The sequence below is a fragment of the Oncorhynchus clarkii genome, chromosome 12, assembly GCF_045791955.1.
Source record: "Oncorhynchus clarkii lewisi isolate Uvic-CL-2024 chromosome 12, UVic_Ocla_1.0, whole genome shotgun sequence".
Lineage (NCBI taxonomy): Eukaryota > Metazoa > Chordata > Actinopteri > Salmoniformes > Salmonidae > Oncorhynchus > Oncorhynchus clarkii.
In genome coordinates, this window is record NC_092158.1 from 87,699,429 (window position 1) to 87,725,960 (window position 26,532).

The 26,532-nt window shown below is 41.0% G+C and overlaps 1 protein-coding gene across 1 annotated transcript in view; it reads right to left on the reverse strand.

The window, feature by feature from the left end:
* Positions 1–26,532, reverse strand: part of LOC139421584 (NLR family CARD domain-containing protein 3-like) — a 72,893-nt gene that overhangs the window by 8,708 nt on the left and 37,653 nt on the right. Inside the window, exons 1-7 of the mRNA XM_071172627.1 lie at positions 17,802–18,072; positions 14,068–14,273; positions 12,755–12,874; positions 10,728–10,847; positions 9,630–9,749; positions 7,603–7,722; positions 42–262 (exon numbers count right to left, since the gene is read on the reverse strand). Of these exons, the coding sequence (XP_071028728.1) occupies positions 42–262; positions 7,603–7,722; positions 9,630–9,749; positions 10,728–10,847; positions 12,755–12,874; positions 14,068–14,243 (877 nt within the window). The 5' untranslated portion in view covers positions 14,244–14,273; positions 17,802–18,072. Of the gene's footprint in view, positions 1–41; positions 263–7,602; positions 7,723–9,629; positions 9,750–10,727; positions 10,848–12,754; positions 12,875–14,067; positions 14,274–17,801 lie in introns of the transcript that reaches the window.

Below are 26,532 nucleotides of genomic sequence, written 5' to 3' on the forward strand. Positions count from 1 at the left end.
ATTGAGGTATTGACTCAGCACATGTCAACAAGTGGTCTTACTATTTTCAGAGCCTCTTGCATCATTGGGTTCACTCAGGTGCACAGGAAGTGTTCTGGATTTCTTTCTACACTGAGGACAGTCATAGTCTCCTGAAGGAGCAGGTTTCTCCCAGTATCTGGTGATGCACTGTCTGCAGAACCTGTGTCCACAGGTGATAGAGACTAGATCCCTCTGCACCTGGTGACACACTGCACAACTGGACTGATCCTCTGGCAGAGAGCTGAAAGAACATTATTAAAACATAAAGACATTGTCATTCTTCACGGCTATTTCTCAAATATTGTAGATATTAATACCGAACCTCTGGCAGAGTAGACCATCCACTACAGAGATAAAGGAGAGAGGGAGATACTGATCCTCTAACAGAGTAGATCATCCACTACAGAGATAAAGGAGAGAGAGAGATACTGATCCTCTAACAGAGTAGATCATCCACTACAGAGATAAAGGAGAGAGAGAGATACTGATCCTCTAACAGAGTAGACCATCCACTACATAGATAAAGGAGAGATACTGATCCTCTAACAGAGTAGACCATCTACTACAGAGATAAAGGAGAGAGAGAGAGATACTGATCCTCTAACAGAGTAGACCATCCACTACAGAGATAAAGGAGAGATACTGATCCTCTAACAGAGTAGACAATCTACTACAGAGATACAAGAGTAATTTCTGTAATAAACTGTTACAACAAACTACACATTGCAAAAAAATACAAATAATATATGACATCTTGAAGATTCTTCCCTTCACTAATAATATCATACATTCTGACTAGTAACTGATCTTGGGTCAAAGGTAATTGATCCAACACCACTGAAATTGACAGCATGATCCATGGAGAAGTCACTGTTCATAGACAGACAGCTGGGAACAGTATACTCTGTCCATAGACAGACAACTGGGAACAGTATACTCTGTCCATAGACAGACAGCTGGGAACAGTGTACTCTGTTCATAGACAGACAGCTGGGAACAGTGTACTCTGTCCATAGACAGACAGCTGGGAACAGTATACTCTGTCCATAGACAGACAGCTGGGAACAGTATACTCTGTTCATAGACAACTGGGAACAGTATACTCTGTCCATAGACAGACAGCTGGGAACAGTGTACTCTGTCCATAGACAGACAGCTGGGAACAGTGTACTCTGTCCATAGACAGACAGCTGGGAACAGTGTACTCTGTCCATAGACAGACAGCTGGGAACAGTATACTCTGTTCATAGACAGACAACTGGGAACAGTGTACTCTGTCCATAGACAGACAGCTGGGAACAGTATACTCTGTTCATAGACAGACAGCTGGGAACAGTATACTCTGCTCTCTGAGTGTGTGATAGAATAATGTATATGTTGAAAGATAATGATAACATAATTCCACTCTGAAACCTTGTAACTGTATGAAATTGATTAGAATTATAAAATTATAATCTGATGTGTGTAGTTTTAGTCGGAATTAGGTTAAACAATCCCTCTGTATGGTGGAAAAACACAGACTGTCTGAGCGAGGCATAGCTCAGGATTTGAACTTGTTGTGTGTGTGTGCCTTAGAAAAAAAACGAGAACAGTTAAACTGTGTTTGGACCGACCTGGCTAGGCCTCTGAGGAACCTATGATAGCATAGGGAGTACTTCTCAAGGTTTCCCTAATCTCGGGGGAATGGAACTGTCTGCTGGGTAGTGATACACAGTGGTGAGAACTACGGAGAAGGATAAAACTCACCTACTGTTTGTGTGGAAGTATGTGTGTAGGATATATACTGTTTGTGTGTATGCATGTGTGTAGGATATATACTGTTTGTGTGGAAGTATGTGTGTAGGATATATACTGTTTGTGTGTATGTATGTGTGTAGGATATATACTGTTTGTGTGTATGTATGTGTGTAGGATATATACTGTTTGTGTGTATGTATGTGTGTAGGATATCTACTGTTTGTGTGGAAGTATGTGCGTAGGATAACTCCTTCCTTCAGTCACTACAGATATAGATGGATATCTCCTTCCTTCTGTCACTAGATATAGATGGATAACTCCTTCCTTCAGTCACTAGATATAGATGGATAACTCCTTCCTTCAGTCACTAGATATAGATGGATAACTCCTTCCTTCAGTCACTAGATATAGATGGATAACTCCTTCCTTCAGTCACTAGATATAGATGGATAACTCCTTCCTTCTGTCACTAGATATAGATGGATAACTCCTTCCTTCAGTCACTAGATATAGATGGATAACTCCTTCCTTCAGTCACTAGATATAGATGGATAACTCCTTCCTTCAGTCACTACAGATATAGATGGATAACTCCTTCCTGCTGTCACTAGATATAGATGGATAACTCCTTCCTTCAGTCACTAGATATAGATGGATATCTCCTTCCTCCTGTCACTACAGATATAGATGGAACTGACCTTCCACGGAGAATACATAGAGCCCTGAGTTGGTTATCCATTTTATTCCATGGCTATAATTTAAAGGAAAGGTTCACCCATTTTGAATGTTATATTGTTTTTGTGCATCTCTTAGGGATGTTCTATTGATTCCCAGGTCATTTCATGTTTATCTGAGTTATTAGCGATCAAGCAGTTAGAAATCCGTCTGGTATGATGTAGCAAAGTTGCCCTCACTACGCTGGAAGACTTTTAGATCGCAAAAACCTCTATCATTCATGTCAGATTTCAATACTGGCTGATGTTCATAACTCGGGAGGATGTCTTCGAATGAGCCATTGATCACATTTTTGCAATTTTATTACCCTGAGAAATGTTTAACTTAAAACCTCTTTGGGATAGGGGGCTGCATTTTCACTTTTGGATAAATAGCGTGCCCAATTTTAACTTCCTGCTTCTCATGCCAAGAATATAAGATATGCATATTATTAGTAGATTTGGATAGAAAACACGTTGACGTTTCTAAAACTGTTTGAATCATGTCTGTGAGTATAACAGAACTTAGGTAGCAGGCAAAACCCCGAGAACTAACCATTCAGATTTATTTTTTTGAGGTCACTGTCTATTCAATGAGTTTTCATTGGGGAACTAGATTTAAGGCACTTGTTTGCAGTTCCTACCGCTTCCACTGGATGTCAAAAGTCTTTGGAAATTGGTTGAGGTTATTCCTTTGTGCAATGAAGAAGTACGGCCATCTTGAATCAGTGTAACATTATGTGTACTGTTTGAGAGTTGCGCAAGACTAGAAAGCATGCTTGAGTTTATTGTCCTCCTGTATTGAAAACATATAGACCCGTCTTCAATTTGATCGATTATTAACGTATAAAAATACCTAAAGTTGTATTACAAAAGTAGTTTGAAATGTTTACAGGTAACTTTTGAGATATTTTGTAGTGACGTTGCGCAAATTGGAAGCTGTTTTTTTCTGGATCAAAGCGCCAAATAAATTGACATTTTGGATATATATGGAAGGAATTCATTGAACAAAAGGACCATTTGTGATGTTTATGGGACATATTGGAGTGCCTCGTCAAAGGTAAGGTAAGGCATGAATTATATTTTATTTCTGCGTTTTGTGTCGCAGGGTTGATATGCTACTCTTTGTTTACTGTTGTGCTATCATCAGATAATAGCTTCTTATGCTTTCGCCGAAAAGCCTTTTTGAAATCTGACATGTGTGATTTAATGAAAGTTAGAGTTTTATATCATTTTATTTTGGCGCTCTGCATTTTCCCTGGCTATTGGCCAAGTGGGACGCAAGCGTCCCCCCTATCCCAGAGTTAACAGAGGGTCTAGCACATTTCTCCTATTTGTCTTCCTCTTCAGGTAAGGGTGTATTGCATGGTGCCGTTGCCAGAGATATTAGAAAAAACAGATAGGAATCTCATTGAGAATCGAATGGAGGAACGTTGGTTGCTAAACTATTCGTCGCACAAACCCTTCTCAGAGTCAGAGTATGAGTCGAGAGATGACCCTATTGTCCTCGAAGGTGCGTAAAATCACGATTCCAAAGCTATACAATATTACAGATATCAAGTTAATTATCTCACATCTCGGAAAATATTTGTACTGTTGAATTTCTTGTTGACGAAATTCATGCTAATGTTTGGTTTTTGAGCGACTCCCATTCACTCCTTGGAGGAGAGCACTCCAAGTCCCAGAATCACCCAGAATGCACCGTGTGGACCATCTGCTGGATATCTGTATATTGAGAGTGTCAAACTCCACTCTGCCAGTTGAACATGGTGAGATTGTAGACTCCTACATTTATAGTGCAGTTTGTTTAGGGGAATTTACAGCTAACTAGCTACTTCACATGCTGATAGTGTCTTTCGTATTATTGTGTGTAGCTACGTTTGCTAGCTAGCTAGCCAACCCATAGAGAGAGCATTCCATTGCGGATTTTGTAGTAGACTTGATGTCACACCCTGACCTTAAGAGATCCTTTTTATGTCTCTATTTTGGTTTGGTCAGGGTGTGAGTTGGGGTGGGCATTCTATATGTTGTGTTTCTATGATTTTCTAGGTTTTGGCCGGGTATGGTTCTCAATCAGGGACAGCTGTCTATCGTTGTCTCTGATTGGGAACCATACTTAGGTAGCTCTTTTTTTCCACCTTTGTTTATGGGAAGTTGACTTTGTTTAGGGCACATGGCCTTTGAGCTTCACGGTTTGTTTTTGGTAGTGTTTATTGTTGTTGGTAGTGTTTATTGTTGTTGGTAGTGTTTATTGTTGTTGGTAGTGTTTATTGTTTTTAGTAGTGTTTATTGTTGTTGGTAGTGTTTATTGTTTTGGTAGTGTTTATTCTTAATTAAAATAAAAATTACGCTCACCACGCTGCACCTTGGTTCTCTCCTTTCGACAGCCTTGATGTTGCTACCAACCTTATTATAACGGCAAAATTAAACATTTGTTAAAACAAAAAAATATTGTTCTCACATGCTAGTGTAATTTAACACTGTAAATGAAAGGAATCTGGTTTTGGGTGCATCTTTAAAACACTGGAATTGTGTTCATTTGTTGGTAGAAATGTGTTCAACATCCACTGAAATACAGTAGCTAGCAAGTTTACTAGGGGTGCGTTCGTAAATTCACTCTGGACGCTCTGCTCTGAAATATGAACGCTCTTGTTCCGAGTGTCCTAGAGCACTTGATATTGATGAATTGACGAACGATTAAACGATTCCAGGCAGATAGCTAGCTTGCTACAGTACAATGTCTTTCATTTGTTTCTTTTAGGAGTATGACACTCAAATAAAAAACATGGGCTGGCGTACACCCATAGAAAATGATTTTATGTAGAGGTGCTGACTAACGGCGAATAAACTGTAAACTATAAAAATAAAGAGTTGCACACTCCATAAATAAACTCCCTCCCAGTAATTTATTGGGTAAATCACCAACGTTTCGGCATCACTGTGCTTTCTTCAGGGTGTATGACTCTGCCAACATCGACATGTTAATCCTGAATATGTTAACTCTGCAGTTCACACATACACAGCTTCCAGATTGAGATGATTGTTCCTTATAACGATGTAAAAACTTCAACATGCACTTCAGGATGAAAAGGAGCACCTCCCAACCCCTCTGCGAGGAAACAGCTATCGAAAATAACCAACCAGGCAGTCGGTCAGCCATCCATTCTAGTAGACAATCAGCTCATGAACGTTCTGTGGTTACTAGGAAATCAAGAGTCAATCAGATAAAATATTGTCATGCCATTATAAACAAATCTTGATCAGGTACCTAACATAATAAATCCCCATGAAACTACATTTAAAAATATATCAAAACTATATTTCAATAGATAAAATACATTACATGAAGCAGTAGACAAGCTACAGACAACAAACACAATTGCATTTTATCTATGGCAATTTGAATGCACAGAGATGCCGTGACGAGATCCTGAGACCTATTGTCATGCCATTCATTCATCGCCATCACCTCATGTTTCTGCATGATAATGCAGAGCCCCATGTCACAAGGATCTGTACACAATCACTGGAAGCTGAAAATGTCCCAGTTCTTCCATGGCCTGCAGAATTACCAGACAAGTCACCCATTGAACATGTTTGGGATGCTCTGGATCAATGTGTATGACAGCGTGTTCCAGTTCCTGACACTATCCAGCAACTTAACACAGACATTGAAGAGGAGTGGGATAACATTCCATAAATTAACTGTAACTCAGTGAAATCTCAAATGGTGGCATGTTGAGTTCTATTTTTGTTGCCTTCTCACCAAGCTGCTTGCCTATTGTCCTGTAGCCCATCCCAGCCTTGTGCAGGTCTGTTTCAAATACTTGTTCTCCCCAGTGTATCTGTTGCATCTTTAAGACAATTTGTATCTATAACAAGGCCAGAACAGATTAACGTCTACTATTAGCAGACATTTTCAGATATGGCCATATGTTAACTTATTGGGGTCAAACTGAATAGATTTTTAAGTGGCCAGAAGTTTGCAGTGTTGTGTATGTTGAGGACTAATGAATTCTGACCAGTAACTTACCTGGGCTCAAAGGTTCCTCTTCCATCACTCAAATTAACAGGATGGTCCATAGAGAAGTCACTCTTCATGGACAGATGACTGGTTACTGGAGAGACTGGTCTCTGAGTTTGGTTGGAGATTCTGGAAAACAGAATAAATCACAATGAAACTACATTTAAAAATATATCCAAAATATATTTCAATAGATAAAATACATTACACAAGCATTAAAATATATGAAAAAATATACCACCATGAAACATTCAAATACATTACAAATATATTAAATATACTACACTGAACATACATATGAAGTCAACATGTGAAGTGTTGGTCCCATGTCTCATGAGCTGAAATAAAAGATCCCAGAAATGTTCCATACGCACAAAAATATTATTTCTCCCAGAGCTGTTGCCAGAGAGTTGAATGTTAATTTATCTTCCATAAGCTGCCTCCAACATCATTTTAGAGAATTTGTCAGTTTGTCAAACCGGCCTCACAACCGCAGACACGTGCACGCCGTTGTATAGTCGAGCGGTTTACTGATGTCACAGTTGTGAACAGAGGTCCCCATGGTGGCGGTGGGGTTATGGTATGGGCAGGCATAAGCTACAGACAACGAACACAATTTCATTTTATCTATGGCAATTTGAATACACAGAGATACCGTGACGAGATCCTGAGACCTATTGTCATGCCATTCATTCATCGCCATCACCTCATGTTTCAGCATGATAATGCAGAGCCCCATGTCACAAGGATCTGTACACAATCACTGGAAGCTGAAAATGTCCCAGTTCTTCCATGGCCTGCAGAATTACCAGACAAGTCACCCATTGAACATGTTTGGGATGCTCTGGATCAACGTGTATGACAGCGTGTTCCAGTTCCTGACACTATCCAGCAACTTAACACAGCCATTGAAGAGGAGTGGGATAACATTCCATAAATTAACTGTAACTCAGTGAAATCTCTGAAATGGTGGCATGTTGAGTTGTTCTATTTTTGTTCAGTATACATAAAGCACTGATTATTAGCAGATGCTTTATATACTCACATAAAAATATAGAAAATTATTCTATTCAACAGTAATATCATAAATGCTGACCAGTAAATTACCTGGGGTCAAAGGTTCCTGTTACATCACTCAAATTAACAGGATGGTCCATAGAGAAGTCACTCTTCATGGACAGATGACTGGTTACTGGAGAGACTGGTCTCTGAGTCCTTTTGACACCTCTAGAATAGTTATTAAATGTCCACAGAGCAAATTATAATCACGAAACAATATGAACAATACAACTTTATAAGGTTCAAAATCATAGAACTGAACCATAAAATGGTTATACACTGGGGAGAGCAAGTACTTGATACACTGCCGATTTTGCAGGTTTTCCTACTAACAAAGCATGTAGAGGTCTGTAATTTTTATCATAGGTACACTTCAACTGTGAGAGACGGAATCTAAAACAAAAATCCAGAAAATCACATTGCATGATTTTTAAGTAATTCATTTGCATTTTATTGCATGACATAACTATTTGATACATCAGCAAAGCAGAACTTAATATTTGGTACAGAAACCTTTGTTTGCAATTACAGAGATCATACGTTTCCTGTAATTCTTGACCAGGTTTGCACACACTGCAGCAGGGATTTTGGCCCACTCCTCCATACAGACCTTCTCCAGATCCTTCAGGTTTTGGGGCTGTCGCTGGGCAATACGGACTTTCAGCTCCCTCCAAAGATTTTCTATTGGGTTCAGGTCTGGAGACTGGCTAGGCCACTCCAGGACCTTGAGATGCTTCTTAAGGAGCCACTCCTTAGTTGCCCTGGCTGTGTGTTTCGGGTCGTTGTCATGCTGGAAGACCCAGCCACGACCCATCTTCAATGCTCTTACTGAGGGAAGGAGGTTGTTGGCCAAGATCTCGCGATACATGGCCCCATCCATCCTCCCCTCAACACGGTGCAGTCATCCTGTCCCCTTTGCAGAAAAGCATCTCCAAAGAATTATGTTTCCACCTCCATGCTTCACGGTTGGGATGGTGTTCTTGGGATTGTACTCATCCTTCTTCTTCCTCCAAACACGGCGAGTGGAGTTTAGACCAAAAATCTCTATTTTTGTCTCATCAGACCACATGACCTTCTCCCATTCCTCCTCTGGATCATCCAGATGGTCATTGGCAAACTTCAGACCGGCCTGGACATGCGCTGGCTTGAGCAGGGGGACCTTGCGTGCGCTGCAGGATTTTAATCCATGATGGCGTAGTGTGTTACTAATGGTTTTCTTTGAGACTGTGGTCCCAGCTCTCTTCAGGTTATTGACCAGGTCCTGCCGTGTAGTTCTGGGCTGATCCCTCACCTACCTCATAATCATTGATGCCGCACGAGGTGAGATCTTGCATGGAGCCCCAGACCGAGGGTGATTGACCGTCATCTTGAACTTCTTCCATTTTCTAATAATTGCGCCAACAGTTGTTGCCTTCTCACCAAGCTGCTTGCCTATTGTCCTGTAGCCCATCCCAGCCTTGTGCAGGTCTACAATTTTATTCCTGATGTCCTTACACAGCTCTCTGGTCTTGGCCATTGTGGAGAGGTTAAAGTCTGTTTGATTGAGTGTGTGGACAGGTGTCTTTTATACAGATAACAAGTTCAAACAGGTGCAGTTAATACAGGTAATGAGTGGAGAACAGGAGGGATTCTTAAAGAAAAACTAACAGGTCTGTGAGAGCTGGAATTCTTACTGGTTGGTAGGTAATCAAATACTTATGTCATGCAATAAAATGCAAATTAATTACTTAAAAATCATATAATGTGATTTTCTGGATTTTTGTTTTAGATTCCGTCTCTCACAGTTGAAGTGTACCTATCATAAAAATTACAGACCTCTACGTGCTTTGTAAGTAGGAAAACCTGCAAAATCGGCAGTGTTTCAAATACTTGTTCTCCCCAGTGTATCTGTTGCATCTTTAAGACAATTTGTATCTATAACAAGGCCAGAACAGATTAACGTCTACTATTAGCAGACATTTTCAGATATGGCCATATGTTAACTTATTGGGGTCAAACTGAATAGATTTTTAAGTGGCCAGAAGTTTGCAGTGTTGTGTATGTTGAGGACTAATGAATTCTGACCAGTAACTTACCTGGGGTCAAAGGTTCCTCTTCCATCACTCAAATTAACAGGATGGTCCATAGAGAAGTCACTCTTCATGGACAGATGACTGGTTACTGGAGAGACTGGTCTCTGAGTTTGGTTGGAGATTCTGGAAAACAGAATAAATCACAATGAAACTACATTTAAAAATATATCCAAAATATATTTCAATAGATAAAATACATTACACAAGCATTAAAATATATGAAAAAATATACCACCATGAAACATTCAAATACATTACAAATATATTAAATATACTACACTGAACATACATATGAAGTCAACATGTGAAGTGTTGGTCCCATGTCTCATGAGCTGAAATAAAAGATCCCAGAAATGTTCCATACGCACAAAAATATTATTTCTCCCAGAGCTGTTGCCAGAGAGTTGAATGTTAATTTATCTTCCATAAGCTGCCTCCAACATCATTTTAGAGAATTTGTCAGTTTGTCAAACCGGCCTCACAACCGCAGACACGTGCACGCCGTTGTATAGTCGAGCGGTTTACTGATGTCACAGTTGTGAACAGAGGTCCCCATGGTGGCGGTGGGGTTATGGTATGGGCAGACATAAGCTACAGACAACGAACACAATTGCATTTTATCTATGGCAATTTGAATACACAGAGATACCGTGACGAGATCCTGAGACCTATTGTCATGCCATTCATTCATCGCCATCACCTCATGTTTCAGCATGATAATGCAGAGCCCCATGTCACAAGGATCTGTACACAATCACTGGAAGCTGAAAATGTCCCAGTTCTTCCATGGCCTGCAGAATTACCAGACAAGTCACCCATTGAACATGTTTGGGATGCTCTGGATCAACGTGTATGACAGCGTGTTCCAGTTCCTGACACTATCCAGCAACTTAACACAGCCATTGAAGAGGAGTGGGATAACATTCCATAAATTAACTGTAACTCAGTGAAATCTCTGAAATGGTGGCATGTTGAGTTGTTCTATTTTTGTTCAGTATACATAAAGCACTGATTATTAGCAGATGCTTTATATACTCACATAAAAATATAGAAAATTATTCTATTCAACAGTAATATCATAAATGCTGACCAGTAAATTACCTGGGGTCAAAGGTTCCTGTTACATCACTCAAATTAACAGGATGGTCCATAGAGAAGTCACTCTTCATGGACAGATGACTGGTTACTGGAGAGACTGGTCTCTGAGTCCTTTTGACACCTCTAGAATAGTTATTAAATGTCCACAGAGCAAATTATAATCACGAAACAATATGAACAATACAACTTTATAAGGTTCAAAATCATAGAACTGAACCATAAAATGGTTATACACTGGGGAGAGCAAGTACTTGATACACTGCCGATTTTGCAGGTTTTCCTACTAACAAAGCATGTAGAGGTCTGTAATTTTTATCATAGGTACACTTCAACTGTGAGAGACGGAATCTAAAACAAAAATCCAGAAAATCACATTGCATGATTTTTAAGTAATTCATTTGCATTTTATTGCATGACATAACTATTTGATACATCAGCAAAGCAGAACTTAATATTTGGTACAGAAACCTTTGTTTGCAATTACAGAGATCATACGTTTCCTGTAATTCTTGACCAGGTTTGCACACACTGCAGCAGGGATTTTGGCCCACTCCTCCATACAGACCTTCTCCAGATCCTTCAGGTTTTGGGGCTGTCGCTGGGCAATACGGACTTTCAGCTCCCTCCAAAGATTTTCTATTGGGTTCAGGTCTGGAGACTGGCTAGGCCACTCCAGGACCTTGAGATGCTTCTTAAGGAGCCACTCCTTAGTTGCCCTGGCTGTGTGTTTCGGGTCGTTGTCATGCTGGAAGACCCAGCCACGACCCATCTTCAATGCTCTTACTGAGGGAAGGAGGTTGTTGGCCAAGATCTCGCGATACATGGCCCCATCCATCCTCCCCTCAACACGGTGCAGTCATCCTGTCCCCTTTGCAGAAAAGCATCTCCAAAGAATTATGTTTCCACCTCCATGCTTCACGGTTGGGATGGTGTTCTTGGGATTGTACTCATCCTTCTTCTTCCTCCAAACACGGCGAGTGGAGTTTAGACCAAAAATCTCTATTTTTGTCTCATCAGACCACATGACCTTCTCCCATTCCTCCTCTGGATCATCCAGATGGTCATTGGCAAACTTCAGACCGGCCTGGACATGCGCTGGCTTGAGCAGGGGGACCTTGCGTGCGCTGCAGGATTTTAATCCATGATGGCGTAGTGTGTTACTAATGGTTTTCTTTGAGACTGTGGTCCCAGCTCTCTTCAGGTCATTGACCAGGTCCTGCCGTGTAGTTCTGGGCTGATCCCTCACCTACCTCATAATCATTGATGCCGCACGAGGTGAGATCTTGCATGGAGCCCCAGACCGAGGGTGATTGACCGTCATCTTGAACTTCTTCCATTTTCTAATAATTGCGCCAACAGTTGTTGCCTTCTCACCAAGCTGCTTGCCTATTGTCCTGTAGCCCATCCCAGCCTTGTGCAGGTCTACAATTTTATTCCTGATGTCCTTACACAGCTCTCTGGTCTTGGCCATTGTGGAGAGGTTAAAGTCTGTTTGATTGAGTGTGTGGACAGGTGTCTTTTATACAGATAACAAGTTCAAACAGGTGCAGTTAATACAGGTAATGAGTGGAGAACAGGAGGGATTCTTAAAGAAAAACTAACAGGTCTGTGAGAGCTGGAATTCTTACTGGTTGGTAGGTTATCAAATACTTATGTCATGCAATAAAATGCAAATTAATTACTTAAAAATCATATAATGTGATTTTCTGGATTTTTGTTTTAGATTCCGTCTCTCACAGTTGAAGTGTACCTATGATAAAAATTACAGACCTCTACGTGCTTTGTAAGTAGGAAAACCTGCAAAATCGGCAGTGTTTCAAATACTTGTTCTCCCCAGTGTATCTGTTGCATCTTTAAGACAATTTGTATCTATAACAAGGCCAGAACAGATTAACGTCTACTATTAGCAGACATTTTCAGATATGGCCATATGTTAACTTATTGGGGTCAAACTGAATAGATGTTTAAGTGGCCAGAAGTTTGCAGTGTTTTGTATGTTGAGGACTAATGAATTCTGACCAGTAACTTACCTGGGGTCAAAGGTTCCTCTTCCATCACTCAAATTAACAGGATGGTCCATAGAGAAGTCACTCTTCATGGATAGATGACTGGTTACTGGAGAGACTGGTCTCTGAGTTTGGTTGGAGATTCTGGAAAACAGAATAAATCACAATGAAACTACATTTAAAAATATATCCAAAATATATTTCAATAGATAAAATACATTACACAAGCATTAAAATATATGAAAAAATATACCACCATGAAACATTCAAATACATTACAAATATATTAAATATACTACACTGAACATACATATGAAGTCAACATGTGAAGTGTTGGTCCCATATTTCATGAGCTGAAATAAAAGATCCCAGAAATGTTCCATACGCACAAAAATATTATTTCTCCCAGAGCTGTTGCCAGAGAGTTGAATGTTAATTTATCTTCCATAAGCTGCCTCCAACATCATTTTAGAGAATTTGTCAGTTTGTCAAACCGGCCTCACAACCGCAGACACGTGCACGCCGTTGTATAGTCGAGCGGTTTACTGATGTCACAGTTGTGAACAGAGGTCCCCATGGTGGCGGTGGGGTTATGGTATGGGCAGACATAAGCTACAGACAACGAACACAATTGCATTTTATCTATGGCAATTTGAATACACAGAGATACCGTGACGAGATCCTGAGACCTATTGTCATGCATTTCATTCACCGCCATCACCTCATGTTTCAGCATGATAATGCAGAGCCCCATGTCACAAGGATCTGTACACAATCACTGGAAGCTGAAAATGTCCCAGTTCTTCCATGGCCTGCAGAATTACCAGACAAGTCACCCATTGAACATGTTTGGGATGCTCTGGATCGACGTGTATTCAGTGTTCCAGTTCCCGACACTATCCAGCAACTTTGCACAGCCATTGAAGAGGAGTGGGACAACATTCTACAGGCCACAACCAACAGCCTGATTAAGTCTACGTGAAGGAGATGTGTCGCACTGCATGAGGCAAATGGTGGTCACTACAGATACTGACTGGTTCTGATCCACACTCCTACCTTTTCTTTAAGGTATCTGTGACCAACAGATGCATATCTGTAATCCCAGTCTTGTGAAATCCATAGATTAGGGCCTAATTTGTTTATTTCAATTGACTGATTTCCATAAATTAACTGTAACTCAGTGAAATCTCTGAAATGGTGGCATGTTGAGTTGTTCTATTTTTGTTCAGTATACATAAAGCACTGATTATTAGCAGATGCTTTATATACTCACATAAAAATATATAGAAAATTATTCTATTCAACAGTAATATCATAAATGCTGACCAGTAATTTACCTGGGGTCAAAGGTTCCTGTTCCATCACTCAAATTAACAGGATGGTCCATAGAGAAGTCACTCTTCATGGACAGATGACTGGTTACTGGAGAGACTGGTCTTTGGTCCTTGTGATGTGCCTCCAACCACACTTTATCCAGAGGCAGTGCCCCCTTCCTCTCTCTACAGAATTTCATCCTCAGCAAGCAGACTGATTGTCGAGACACCTAGCGTAGGGTACAGATCAGCAGAACTAAAACCCACAACATAGTCACATTACATTCATCACCGGATTAAACATGATAGTGTGACATTTTTTTTTTATGTACAGTTGAAGTCGGAAGTTTACATACACCTTAGCCAAATACATTTAAACTACATTTTTCACAATTCCTGACATTTAATCCTAGTAAAAACTCCCTGTTTTTAGGTCAGTTAGGATCACCACTTTATTTTAAGAATGTGAAATGTCAGAAAAATAGTAGAGAGAATGATTTATTTCAGCTTTTATTTATTTCATCACATTCCCAGTGGGTCAGAAATTTACATACACTCAATTATTATTTGGTAGCATTGCCTTTAAATTGTTTAACTTGGGTCAAACATTTCAGGTAGCTTCCCACAATAAGTTGGGTGAATTTTAGCCCATTCCTCCTGACAGAGCTGGTGTAACTGAATCAGGTTTGTAGGCCTCCTTGCTCACACACGCTTTTTCAGTTCTGCCCACACATTTTCTATAGGATTGAGGTCAGGGCTTTGTGATGGCCACTCCAATACCTTGACCTTGTCGTCCTTAAGCCATTTTTGCCACATCTTTGGAAGTATACTTGGGGTCATTGTCCATTTGAAAGACCCATTTGCGACCAAGCTTTAACTTCCTGACTGATGTCTTGAGATGTTGCTTCAATATATCCACAACCTTTTCCTGCCTCATGATGCCATCTATTTTGTGAAGTGCACCAGTCCCTCCTGCAGCAAAGCACCACCACAACATGATGCTGCCACCTCCATGCTTCACAGTAGGGATGGTGTTTTTCGGCTTGCAAGCGTCACCTTTTTTCCTCATTATGGCCAAACTGTTCTATTTTTGCTTCATCAGACCAGAGGACATTTCTCCAAAAATTACAATCTTTGTCTCCATGTGCAGTTGCAAACCGTAGTCTGGCTTTTTTATGGCGGTTTTGGAGCAGTGGCTTCTTCCTTGCCGAGCGGCCTTTCAGGTTATGTTGATTTTGGACTCGTTTTACTGTGGATATAGATACTTTTGTACCTGTTTCCTCCAGCATCTTCACAAGGTCCTTTGCTGTTGTTCTGGGATTGATTTGCACTCTTCGCACCAAAGTACGTTCATCTCTGGGAGACAGAGCGCGTCTCCTTCCTGAGCGGTATGACGGCTGCGTGGTCCCATGGTACTTTATACTTGCGTACTATTGTTTGTACAGATGAGCGTGGTACCTTCAGGCATTTGGAAATTGCTCCCAAGGATGAACCAGACTTGTGGAGGTCTACAATTATTTTTCTGAAGTCTTGGCTGATTTCTTTAGATTTTCCCATGATGTCAAGCAAGAGGCACTGAGTTTGAAGGTAGGCCTCCAATTGACTCAAATGATGTAAATTAGCCTGTCAGAAGCTTCTCAAGCCATGACATCATTTTCTGGAATTTTCCAAGCTGTTTAAAGGCACAGTCAACTTAGTGTATGCAAACTTCTGACCCACTGGAAATGTGACACAGTGAATTATAAGTGAAATAATCTGTCTGTAAACAATTGTTGGGAAAATGACTTGTGTCATGCACAAAGCAGATATCCAAACCAACTTGCCAAAACTATAGTTTGTTAACAATACATTTGTGGAGTGGTTGAAAAACGAGTTTTAATGACTCCAACTTAAGTGTATGTAAACTTCCGACTTCAACTGTATAATAGTGGTTTGTTAGTGCTATTTCATATAACAATATAGGCCTACCAGTGTCAGGACAGAGCAGGTAGACTAGACCTGATATTTTTCACATTTCCAACGAGACCATCAGATTGTCAGCATGATAAGAGATGATATATCAAACCCACACGGGACAACAAATAATCAAACAAAATATCACAACCGCTCAAATAACATAATAAATTGAAAGAAAAAATCTAAAGACCTTCCAAACATTTGACTTGTAACATCGCCACATAGGCCTGGTGATTCACTTCCTCATCCCAGTTCCACTTTAACTGAAGTAGAAGCACTTGAACATTCGTTTTGTTTACTCTATAATGTTCTCTTTGCTTTAGTCTATATTCTTATTCTTCAATGGTGCCACCTACTACTGTTGGGTGGTAAACTATAGAAAAATAGACATTGCAGGAAAGGGGGAAAAAGGACGACAAAATGTGGAAAAAGTGGCCCTGTACATATACTTTGTTATTTTCACCTTCAACAGCTGTCACGTTGTCACCTCTTTATGTAACAACAGTAACCAGAGGGTGGCGCTAACAGTCAGTTGCATACGACAGCAGTAACTCGTGACATTGTACTGAATCTTGCTTCAGGTTGTTGTTGTTTTTTGTCCTTCAAGACATCTTTTTAAAATTATTTTTAGCTAAAAGTATAACTTACTTGAAACCAGATTTAGTTATGTTTTTTTCCACTCAAATGTGAATTACTGTAGGCCTATAATAATTGTAAACACAACTTTTGAAGAAAGCTTGGAGTGAGATGATATATGGTTCCTGAAACTCCATGAATGGCTTCAATAATACATAGCCTCGTATCATTAATTTTCAAAGACACAAGTTTGCCGATCAGACTTCAAATATGTGTACACTGGCAACACTGGGAAGACGTGGAATAATACAGTAGGTGTGGGGAATAACAGTAGTGTTGTTGCTGACAAGACAATAATTATCCTATATTTTAGACCATTGGTAAGAAGGAGAATTGTTCCACTTATCAGACTAAATAAATAATTAAATCTCACATTTATTTTACTAGGCAAGTCATTTAAGAACAAATCCGTATTTATAATGACGGCCTATCCCACCCCGGACGACGCTGGGCCAATTGTGCCGCACTATGGGACTCCCAATTGTGGTTGTGATATAGCCTGGAATCGAACCGGGATCTGTAGTGACGTCTATAGCGCAGAGATGCAGTGCCTTAGACTGCTGCGCCACTCGGGAGCCCATAAAGCTGCCCATACACCCTAACAAAAGTATTGTTATATTAATTGTCCCTCCTCTAGAAATAAATGTATTCTTTAAAACATGCGTCCAATCCCCTTGATCCCTTACGTAGCTATACCAATCATTTGCTTCAATGTGCGGCGGTTCACAGTGCTGTGGCAAGACAGGACAACGATAAGAGGTGCCGTGAGTTGGCAGTTGGTAAACAAGCCTTCAAACCCAAAAGTTTTATTTGCGAATATTCATTTATATGCCTCAAACATTAAACTGGTAAAATATTTGATGATTAGTTTAATCATGTGTGTAAGTGCTGGTCGAGAACAAATGGATTGAGAACCCATAAAATAAACATTAAATCCTATAATTGAAAAGCTCCTGCGCCATCTTTACCAGACAACGCCTAACACGTAGCCTGACTAGTTACCATTTTGAAAACTGCGGTCTGTCAGCAACTCAGCTCAAGTAGCAGTTCTACTAACTAGTAATATCTCATTCAAGTAGCAGTTCTACTAACTAGTAATATCTCATTCCAGGTAGTCATTATTTTACTTTGTCCTTTGGAATAGATTACTGTTCATAAATACTTACTTTATTGTTTACTTCTCTCCATATGGTGTTTTCTGCTCGGTCGTCTCAAAATGGATCCTGTAAAAAAGAACAACTTTACTTTCTGTTTCAGTTCAGCTGAACTGAACCTCCCCACCCTGATAATAACGTTTTTTATTGGTATCTTCCACTAGATGGCAACGTGCTGTAACTAGACTTTACAACAGTATATGTTCGGTTTCTTGGTCCAGTTGACTCCTTGTCCTTTATTCATAAAGACAGTGTCTCAGAGGAGGAGTGCTTCCCCTCCTTGTCTCCTTTCCTTCATCTCAACTGACATGAGAGAACTGGACAGGTGAAAGCAATGTTTCCACACCAATTAACTACCTTAAAACCTAAATCAGGGTCACCTCTTGGTAGTCTTAAAACCTCTTACTGCAGCCGACTAAATCAGGGTCACCGTGTTTCTTGATAGTCTTAAAAACATTTGAAACAAAAGTATACACCTCACACACATGGTTATGGGCTTTAACAGAAGAAGAAACCTGTACCAGATATAGAGTTTAAATGTATTACATTTTGAGTTTGTGTTCAATTTTTTGTTTGTATCCCAATTTTACGCTTTATTTACGTCACAGAAGACTGAAATACAACCAAACCAAATACAACCAAACCGTTTGACATAGAAACACCAGATTTTTTGGCGGGTCTTTTGAAATAATGTTGAATAATTATGAAAACTATTAATAACATTCCACCAGGTGAAAGAAGAACAAGCAGTGATCCATCTCTCCTCTACTTTGAGTCATTACTTTAACATTTATTTAACTAGGCAAGTCAGGGAGAGATGGACATGCATATTATTCATGTTAGCTCTCTGTGTACATCCAAAGGCCAGCCGTGATGCCCTGTTCTGAAAGTCCCTCTTTGTGGCACCTGACCACACGACTTAACAGTAGTCCAGGTGCGACAAAACTAGGGCTTGTAGGACCTGCCTCGATGATAGCGTTGTTGAGAAGGCATAGCTAATATTAACTACCATCTAGATGTCACCTTGATACATACAATCTACTACTCAATGTGGAGGAAATTAAAGGTAACAACACCGGGACACAGGAACCCTTGGTTCCCGCTTGACAAGCACTACTGTCCGGCGACAGCGTGGGAAGTAGCTACCTAGCCAATATCAAGGTGACAGTCACAGTATTTGTTTTTATGTTGAACCTTTACTTAACTAGGCAAATTAGTTAAGAACAAATTCTTATTTACAATGAAGGCCTACCCCGGCCAAACCCGGGGTAGGCCAAACCAAACCCGGCTAAACACAATAGCCCATAATGACAAAACAAAAACTGTTTTTTTGACATGTGGCAAAAGGTCGCAAAGTTCAAGGGGGCCGAATACTTTCGCAAGGCACTGTAAATAGAGCAAGGGTTGAGGGAATAGGGAATGTTTTTCCTAAACAAATTAGGGATTTTGGTAACAGAACTTTTCAGTCAGAAATGGCTGTAATTACGTTGTAACACGGACAGCGCGATAAACACTTTGATGTTCTGTGCTGGTGACCTTTAGCAGGGAGCAGAGAGAGACAATGGTTGCTAGTCACAGTCACTGACTGTCTTGTTTTTTGACACAACTGAGCCAGGCCCGGCACTATCAAATCCATTGCTAGTCGGACTTCCTCAAGTAATTTGTGTCTTAATTATTTTATCAAACCCTATGCTTAAAGCATCAGACAACGTCAGTAAATATAGTTGATTTGATTAAAACACGTGTCAATATACGAAGAAAAAAAAAAAGTGTCGACCAATCGACCAATCGAAAGAACAGACGACTCTTGGTCGACCAATATTTTCTTTAGTCTGATACAACCCTTCAAGTCACACAGAGAACTAAGACAAAACCCTCAGCACCACAATACTGGTAGACCAAACTGAGTATCACCCAGGTTGGTATACTGTGAAAAGTCATAAAAACAAGAACGAAACCTAAACGAGATGGCACCAAGCCAAACCGGGTGGGGGGACAGCAGAGCACCCTGATGGATAAGCTAGTTAGCTGTTCCAAGCTATTGAACAGCTATAGGTATACTTCTGATAGAGAGGCTAGCTGGCTGCTCCAAGCCATTGAACAGCTATGGGTATACTTCTGATAGAGAGGCTAGCTGGCTGCTCCAAGCCATTGAACAGCTATGGGTATACTTCTGATAGAGAGGCTAGCTGGCTGCTCCAAGCCATTGAACAGCTATGGGTATACTTCTGATAGAGAGGCTAGCTGGCTGCTCCAAGCCATTGAACAGCTATGGGTATACTTCTGATAGAGAGGCTAGCTGGCTGCTCCAAGCCATTGAATAGCTATGGGTATACTTCTGATAGAGAGGCTAGCTGGCTGCTCCAAGCTATTGAATAGCTATGGGTATACTTCTGATAGAGAGGCTAGCTGGCTGCTCCAAGCCATTGAACAGCTATGGGTATACTTCTGATAGAGAGGCTAGCTGGCTGCTCCAAGCCATTGAACAGCTATGGGTATACTTCTGATAGAGAGGCTAGCTGGCTGCTCCAAGCCATTGAACAGCTATGGGTATACTTCTGCGTTTATACACGCTAACATAGAGCTCTTACAAAGCCAATCGTTCTTCTTCGGGATTTGGTTGACAGATTGCATCCAACTTTTAGGTGCATACACTGCCACCTACCTACATTATATTCTTTGATACAATAATACAAAGTTGGGAAAAAGGGAAATGACCCTACTAACTATTATCCCTCTAAGAAAAAACACCACCCATTCCACTATTTAACCCGACCTCGTCCTAGTCCAGACCAACGGACTGAGAGGACATATCGCTACCACTCAACACCCCCTGCAGCTGTTTTGCAGTAAATCCTAGCTATCCCAAGTACTTCTCTGCAGCTGCCACCACAACCTCTATTTTCTGTGACTTTCATTCCATTTCTGCAGTACATTTGACATCCATGGCTATGAAGGGCAACAACAACAAAAAAATACCTTACTGAAGCTAAGCTATTCCTATCACTCTCAGTTAACCTTGGCCTACTCACAGGGATCCTGTACCCATCTTCCTCTACCACTCTCTTCACTGCTTCATCATACAACACTTTCTGTACTACTGTAACCCTGGCAACCTCAACCAGCCTTTCTCTCAACAGACACCTATGATCTCCAGCCCCTTGATCACCCCTACAACCAACACACACAACTTTCTCCACCGATACTTCACATTCCTTCGCCTCATGCCCTCCTGCACACTTCTCCTGCACACTTCCCACATCTAGGCATCTCCCTCCTACACAATGCATCGGTCATCGATCTATACGCTGATTTGTTGAGTGAGTTTATTAGGAAGTGCATTGGAGATGTTGTAACCACTGTGACTATTAAAACCTACCCCAACTAAATACTGTGGGTAGACGGCAGCATGTGCGCAAAGCTGAAAGCGCGAACCACAGCATTCAACCATGGAAAGAGGTCGGGGAATGGACGGATATAAACAGTGTAGTTATTCCCTCCGCAAGCAATCAAACAAGTGAAATGTCGGTATACGGACAAAATGGAATCGCAATTCAAAGGACCAGACACGAGACGTCTGTGGTCACGGACTACAAAAAGAAAAACATCCACGTCACGGACACCGACGTCTCGCTTCCAGACAAGCTAAACACCCTCTTTGCCCGCTTTGAGGATAAAACAGTGCCACCAATGTGGCCCGCTACCAAGGAATGCGGGCCCCCTCTCCTTCTCCGTGGCCGACGTGAGTAAGACTTTTACATGTGTTAACCCCCGCAAGGCTGCTGGCCCAGACGGCATCCCTAGTCATGTCCTCAGAGCATGAGCAGACCAGCTGGCTGGTGTGTTTATGAAATATTGAATCGCTCCCTATCCCAAAATGCTGTCCCCACATGCTTCAAGATGGCCTCCATTGTTCCTGTACCAAGAAGGCAACGATAACTTAAATAAATGGCTATCACTAAATAGCACTCACTTCTGTCATCATGAAGTGCTTTGAGAGGCTAGTTAAGGAACATATCACCTCTGCCTTACCTGTCACCCTAGACCCACTTCAATTTGCATATCGCCCCAACAAGTCCACAGACGATGCAATAGCCATCACACTGCACACTGCCCTATCCCATCTGGACAAGAGGAATGCCTATGTAAGAATGCTGTTCATTGACCATAGCTCAGAATTCAACACCATAGTACCCTCCAAGCTCATCTGTAAGCTTAAGGCCCTGGGTCTTGACTCCGCCCTGTGCAATTGGATCCTGGACTTTCTGTAGGGCCGCCCCCAGGTGGTGAAGGTAGGAAACAACATCTCCACTTCGCTGATCCTCAACACTGGTGCCCCACAAGGGTGCGTGCTCTGCCCCCTCCTGTACTCCCTTTTCACCCATGACTGCATGGCCATGCACACCTCCAACTCATCAACTCATCAAGTTTGCAAACGACACAACAGTAGTGGGCTTGATTACCAACAACGACAACCTCTCTCTCAACATTAATAAGAAAACAAAGGAGATGATCGTGGACTTCAGGAAACAGCAGAGGGAGCACCCCCCCTATCCACATCGACGGGACAGTGTTGGAGAAGATGGAAAGTTTTAAGTTCCTCGGCGTACACATGACGGACAAACTGAAATGGTCCACCCACACAGACAGCGTGGTGAAGAAGGCGCAATAGCGCCTCTTCAACCTCAGGATGCTGAAGAAATGTGGCTTGTCACCTAAAACTCTCACAAACTTTTACAGACGCACAATCGAGAGCAACCTGTTGGGCTGTATCACCGCCTGGTAAGGCAACTGCACTGCCCTCAACCACAAGGCTTTCCAGAGGGTAGTGCGGTGTGCACAACTCATCACCAGGGGCAAACTACCATCCCTTAGTTTAGCAAGTGATACAAATGCATGCGTTTTCCTACCGTGGGCTCTGCTGCCTCAGCAATACTGTCAATCTATCATCAATATGTCCACTCCTAATGATAGAGTTTATTTGTTTTCTTAACAAAACAACTTTTGTTATGTAGTGATCATGAGATAAGTGATCTCTCCTCTCTGGACTTCCTGATGCTATATATTATTATGGGTGAGGCCTGAGCTAGAATGTGAAGCGAACTGAAGCTGGCTAGCTTTAGAAAACCAGTATATCTAGCTTGCATCATAGTACACCCCTCAGGCTACGTTCAGGTTTCAGCATTAGGCAGGCATCAACATGCCGAGTCGTAGGCCACTACCTGGGTCGTATTTATTAGTTTACACCGCAGTCAACAGTTTTGCAACATTGCATAAACGGTTTCCTCCAAACACCGTAGAATGTGACGTAAACGGCTTAAGTTGCCAAACTTTTTGCTACAGTGAGCTCTAATGAATACACACAACTTGTTTTGAGGAAGTGTAAGTTGTTGTTAGTCTTTCCACAATATTTATTTGTCTCTCTTTCACACAAAATACCTTCCTGAGTGAAAACAGTTAACAGTAGATTAGAAAGAGAATGTGTTTGTTCGTTGCTTGTTGTGTTTTAAGCCTGTTTTGAGAAGACAAGCCTATAGGCCTATGATACAGTAGGAGATCACCCTGGAGAACACAGATGGGCACGGAATGAATCCTTCCCCCCATCTAATTTACATCAAATACATTTTAAGGAGAGTAGGACTATTATAACACTCTGTCTACCAAAAATATAAACTATATGAATATACATAACAATATCATCAACTATATGAATACACATAACAATATCATCAACTATATGAATACACATAACAATATCATCAACTATATGAATATACATAACAATACCATTGTCGTGGAAATTTCCTCTATTTACCAAATCATGGGAGCAAACCACACACACAAGTCAGAGTTAGTTATAAAAGTCCATCTTTAATTATATGAGCTCTATCACAACCCTGTGACTCTCAGATAAATTCAGTGTCTCTCAGTGAATTCTCTGAGAGCCCCTTCCACATTGTAAATGAGGTCCTTTATAGTAAAGACACACACACAGGATAAGACAGCATAGACATAATTCATCGTTCAGCTTTGTCTCTTTTCCCAAACCCCAGAACTATAAACCAATCCTCCAAATCAACAGGCATATATCAAATTGTCATTTAGATACAACCAACTCAAAATACAACCAATCCTGGACAAGCTCACGGAGAGGAGAATGATTCCAGACACTGCCATCTCCGATGGGAAAACTAGGGAGTGAACTGGCACACACACAGTGGAGCAAAAGATATGCTTACACATGATGACACTTTGACCTCTCCCCTCTCAGCGGCCATGCAACTTAGTCTTGACATAGAACAGATACTGCAACCCTGCCCACAGTATTATACAAAATACCATTCTGATGAGAATTAACTTACACACATTGATAAATATAAAACATCTTACATATGTTACCAACCAATTCTGAATCTTCCCTAACACCATCAACTATATGAATACACATAACAATATCATCACCTATATGAATACACATAACACTATCATCAACTATATGAATACACACAACAATATCATCAACTATATTAATACCCATAACAATCGTCTTACCTTACATTTATCTCAACAGAAGCAGAGTCTGGAATGATCATTCGGTCAGCGAAAGATACCTTTGTTTGCTCAACTAATTTACATATCAGGTTCTGCCTGTTCTCTCTCTCTCTCTCTCTCTCTCTCTATTGCTCCCTCTCTCTCTCTCTCTCTCTCTCTCACAAGGAATGTATGTAAGAGACATGACCAGCATAAAGTACAAGAACAGATCTATGTCAATGTAGACCAGCATAAAGTACAAGAACAGATCTATGTCAATGTAGACCAGCATAAAGTACAACAACAGATGGAATGCAGTGATGAGCGACATACCCCTACAGGTAACTGACCAAATAGAGTAAACATAGTGTCTTAACAGGGTGTTTTACCACCATGAGCCGCCAGAACAATGCTCCTTGGTGTAGATACGCCTTGAAATACATTCTACAAGTGTCTGGAACTCTATTGGAGGGATGCGACATCATTCCTCCACAAGAAACTCTGTCATTTGGTGTTTTGTTGATGTTGGTGGAATATACTATCTCAGGCGCCGCTCCAGGATCTCCCATTAGTGTTCAATTGGGTTAAATTGGGTTAAAACATTCAAAACATGACAACACAACTACAAAACACCATTAAATACAGTTGAGGGATCCTACAATACAACATTCAAAACATGAAAACAAAACTACAAAACACCATTAATACAGTTGAGGGTTACTACAATACATCAGTCAAAACATGAAAACACCACTACAAAACACCATTAATACAGTTGAGGGTTACTACAATACATCAGTCAAAACATGAAAACACAACTACAAAACACCATTAATACAGTTGGGGGATACTACAATACAACATTCAAAACATGACAACACAACTACAAAACACCATTTATACAGTTGGAATGTAGTTAGAACTCTCAAACTGTTTCCATCAAACAGAAAAACAACAAAATGTTGGATCAACACATTTACATTTCTTTGCTCTTGTATTACCCATACAGCTGTTTAAATTCATACAAAGGCAGAGTGCAGTATCAGTATTTTAGGGGTCGTAGGTCAGATCAGTGGTCATGGTTGACATATATAAAATAGGAAGATATTACATCAGTGCATTATCACTCACAACATGTTTGGCTGGACAGCAGTACATTATCACTCACAACATGTTTGGCTGGACAGCAGTACATTATCACTCACAACATGTTTGGCTGGACAGCAGTACATTATCACTCACAACATGTTTGGCTGGACAGCAGTACATTATCACTCACAACATGTTTGGCTGGACAGCAGTACATTATCACTCACAACATGTTTGGCTGGACAGCAGTACATTATCACTCACAACATGTTTGGCTGGACAGCAGTACATTATCACTCACAACATGTTTGGCTGGACAGCAGTACATTATCACTCACAACATGTTTGGCTGGACAGCAGTACAACCTTAAAGCCATTTGTATCTTCAGTTTGACTGTTACTTGTTACTGCTCTTTGCCTATTACTTATATACTCTTACAATTACGGCATCGTTTTAACAAAGGAAATTAACAGGAGATAATAGAGTCCAGGTGAGTCCAATTATGCTGATGCAGGTGACGAGGGAAGGCAGGTGTGAGTGATGAATGGAACGTGTGATGCAGGGTAATCTGGCGCCCTCAAGCGCCAGGGGAAGGGAAGAGCAGGAGCAAACGTGACAATATGTGGACAATTACAAATACCTAGGTGTCTGGTTAGACTGTAAACTCTCCTTCCAGACTCACATTAAGCATCTCCAATCCAACATTAAATCTAGAATCGGATTCCTATTTCGCAACAAAGCCTCCTTCACTCATTCTGCCAAACAGGCCCTCGTAAAACTGACTATCCTACCGATCCTTGACTTCGGCAATGTCATTTACAAAATAGCTTCCAACACTCTACTCAGAAAACTGGATGTAGTCTATCACAGTGCCATCCGTTTTGTCACCAAAGCCCCATATACTACCCACCACTACGAACTGTATGATCTCGTTGGCTGGCCCTCGCTTCATTCTCGTCGCCAAACCCACTGGCTCCATGTCATCTAAGTCTCTGCTAGATAAAGCTCCGCCTTATCTCAGCTCATTGGACACCATAGCAACACCCACCCGTAGCATGTGCTCCAGCAGGTATATTTCACTGGTCATCCCCAAAGCCAACACTTCCTTTGGCCGCCTTTCCT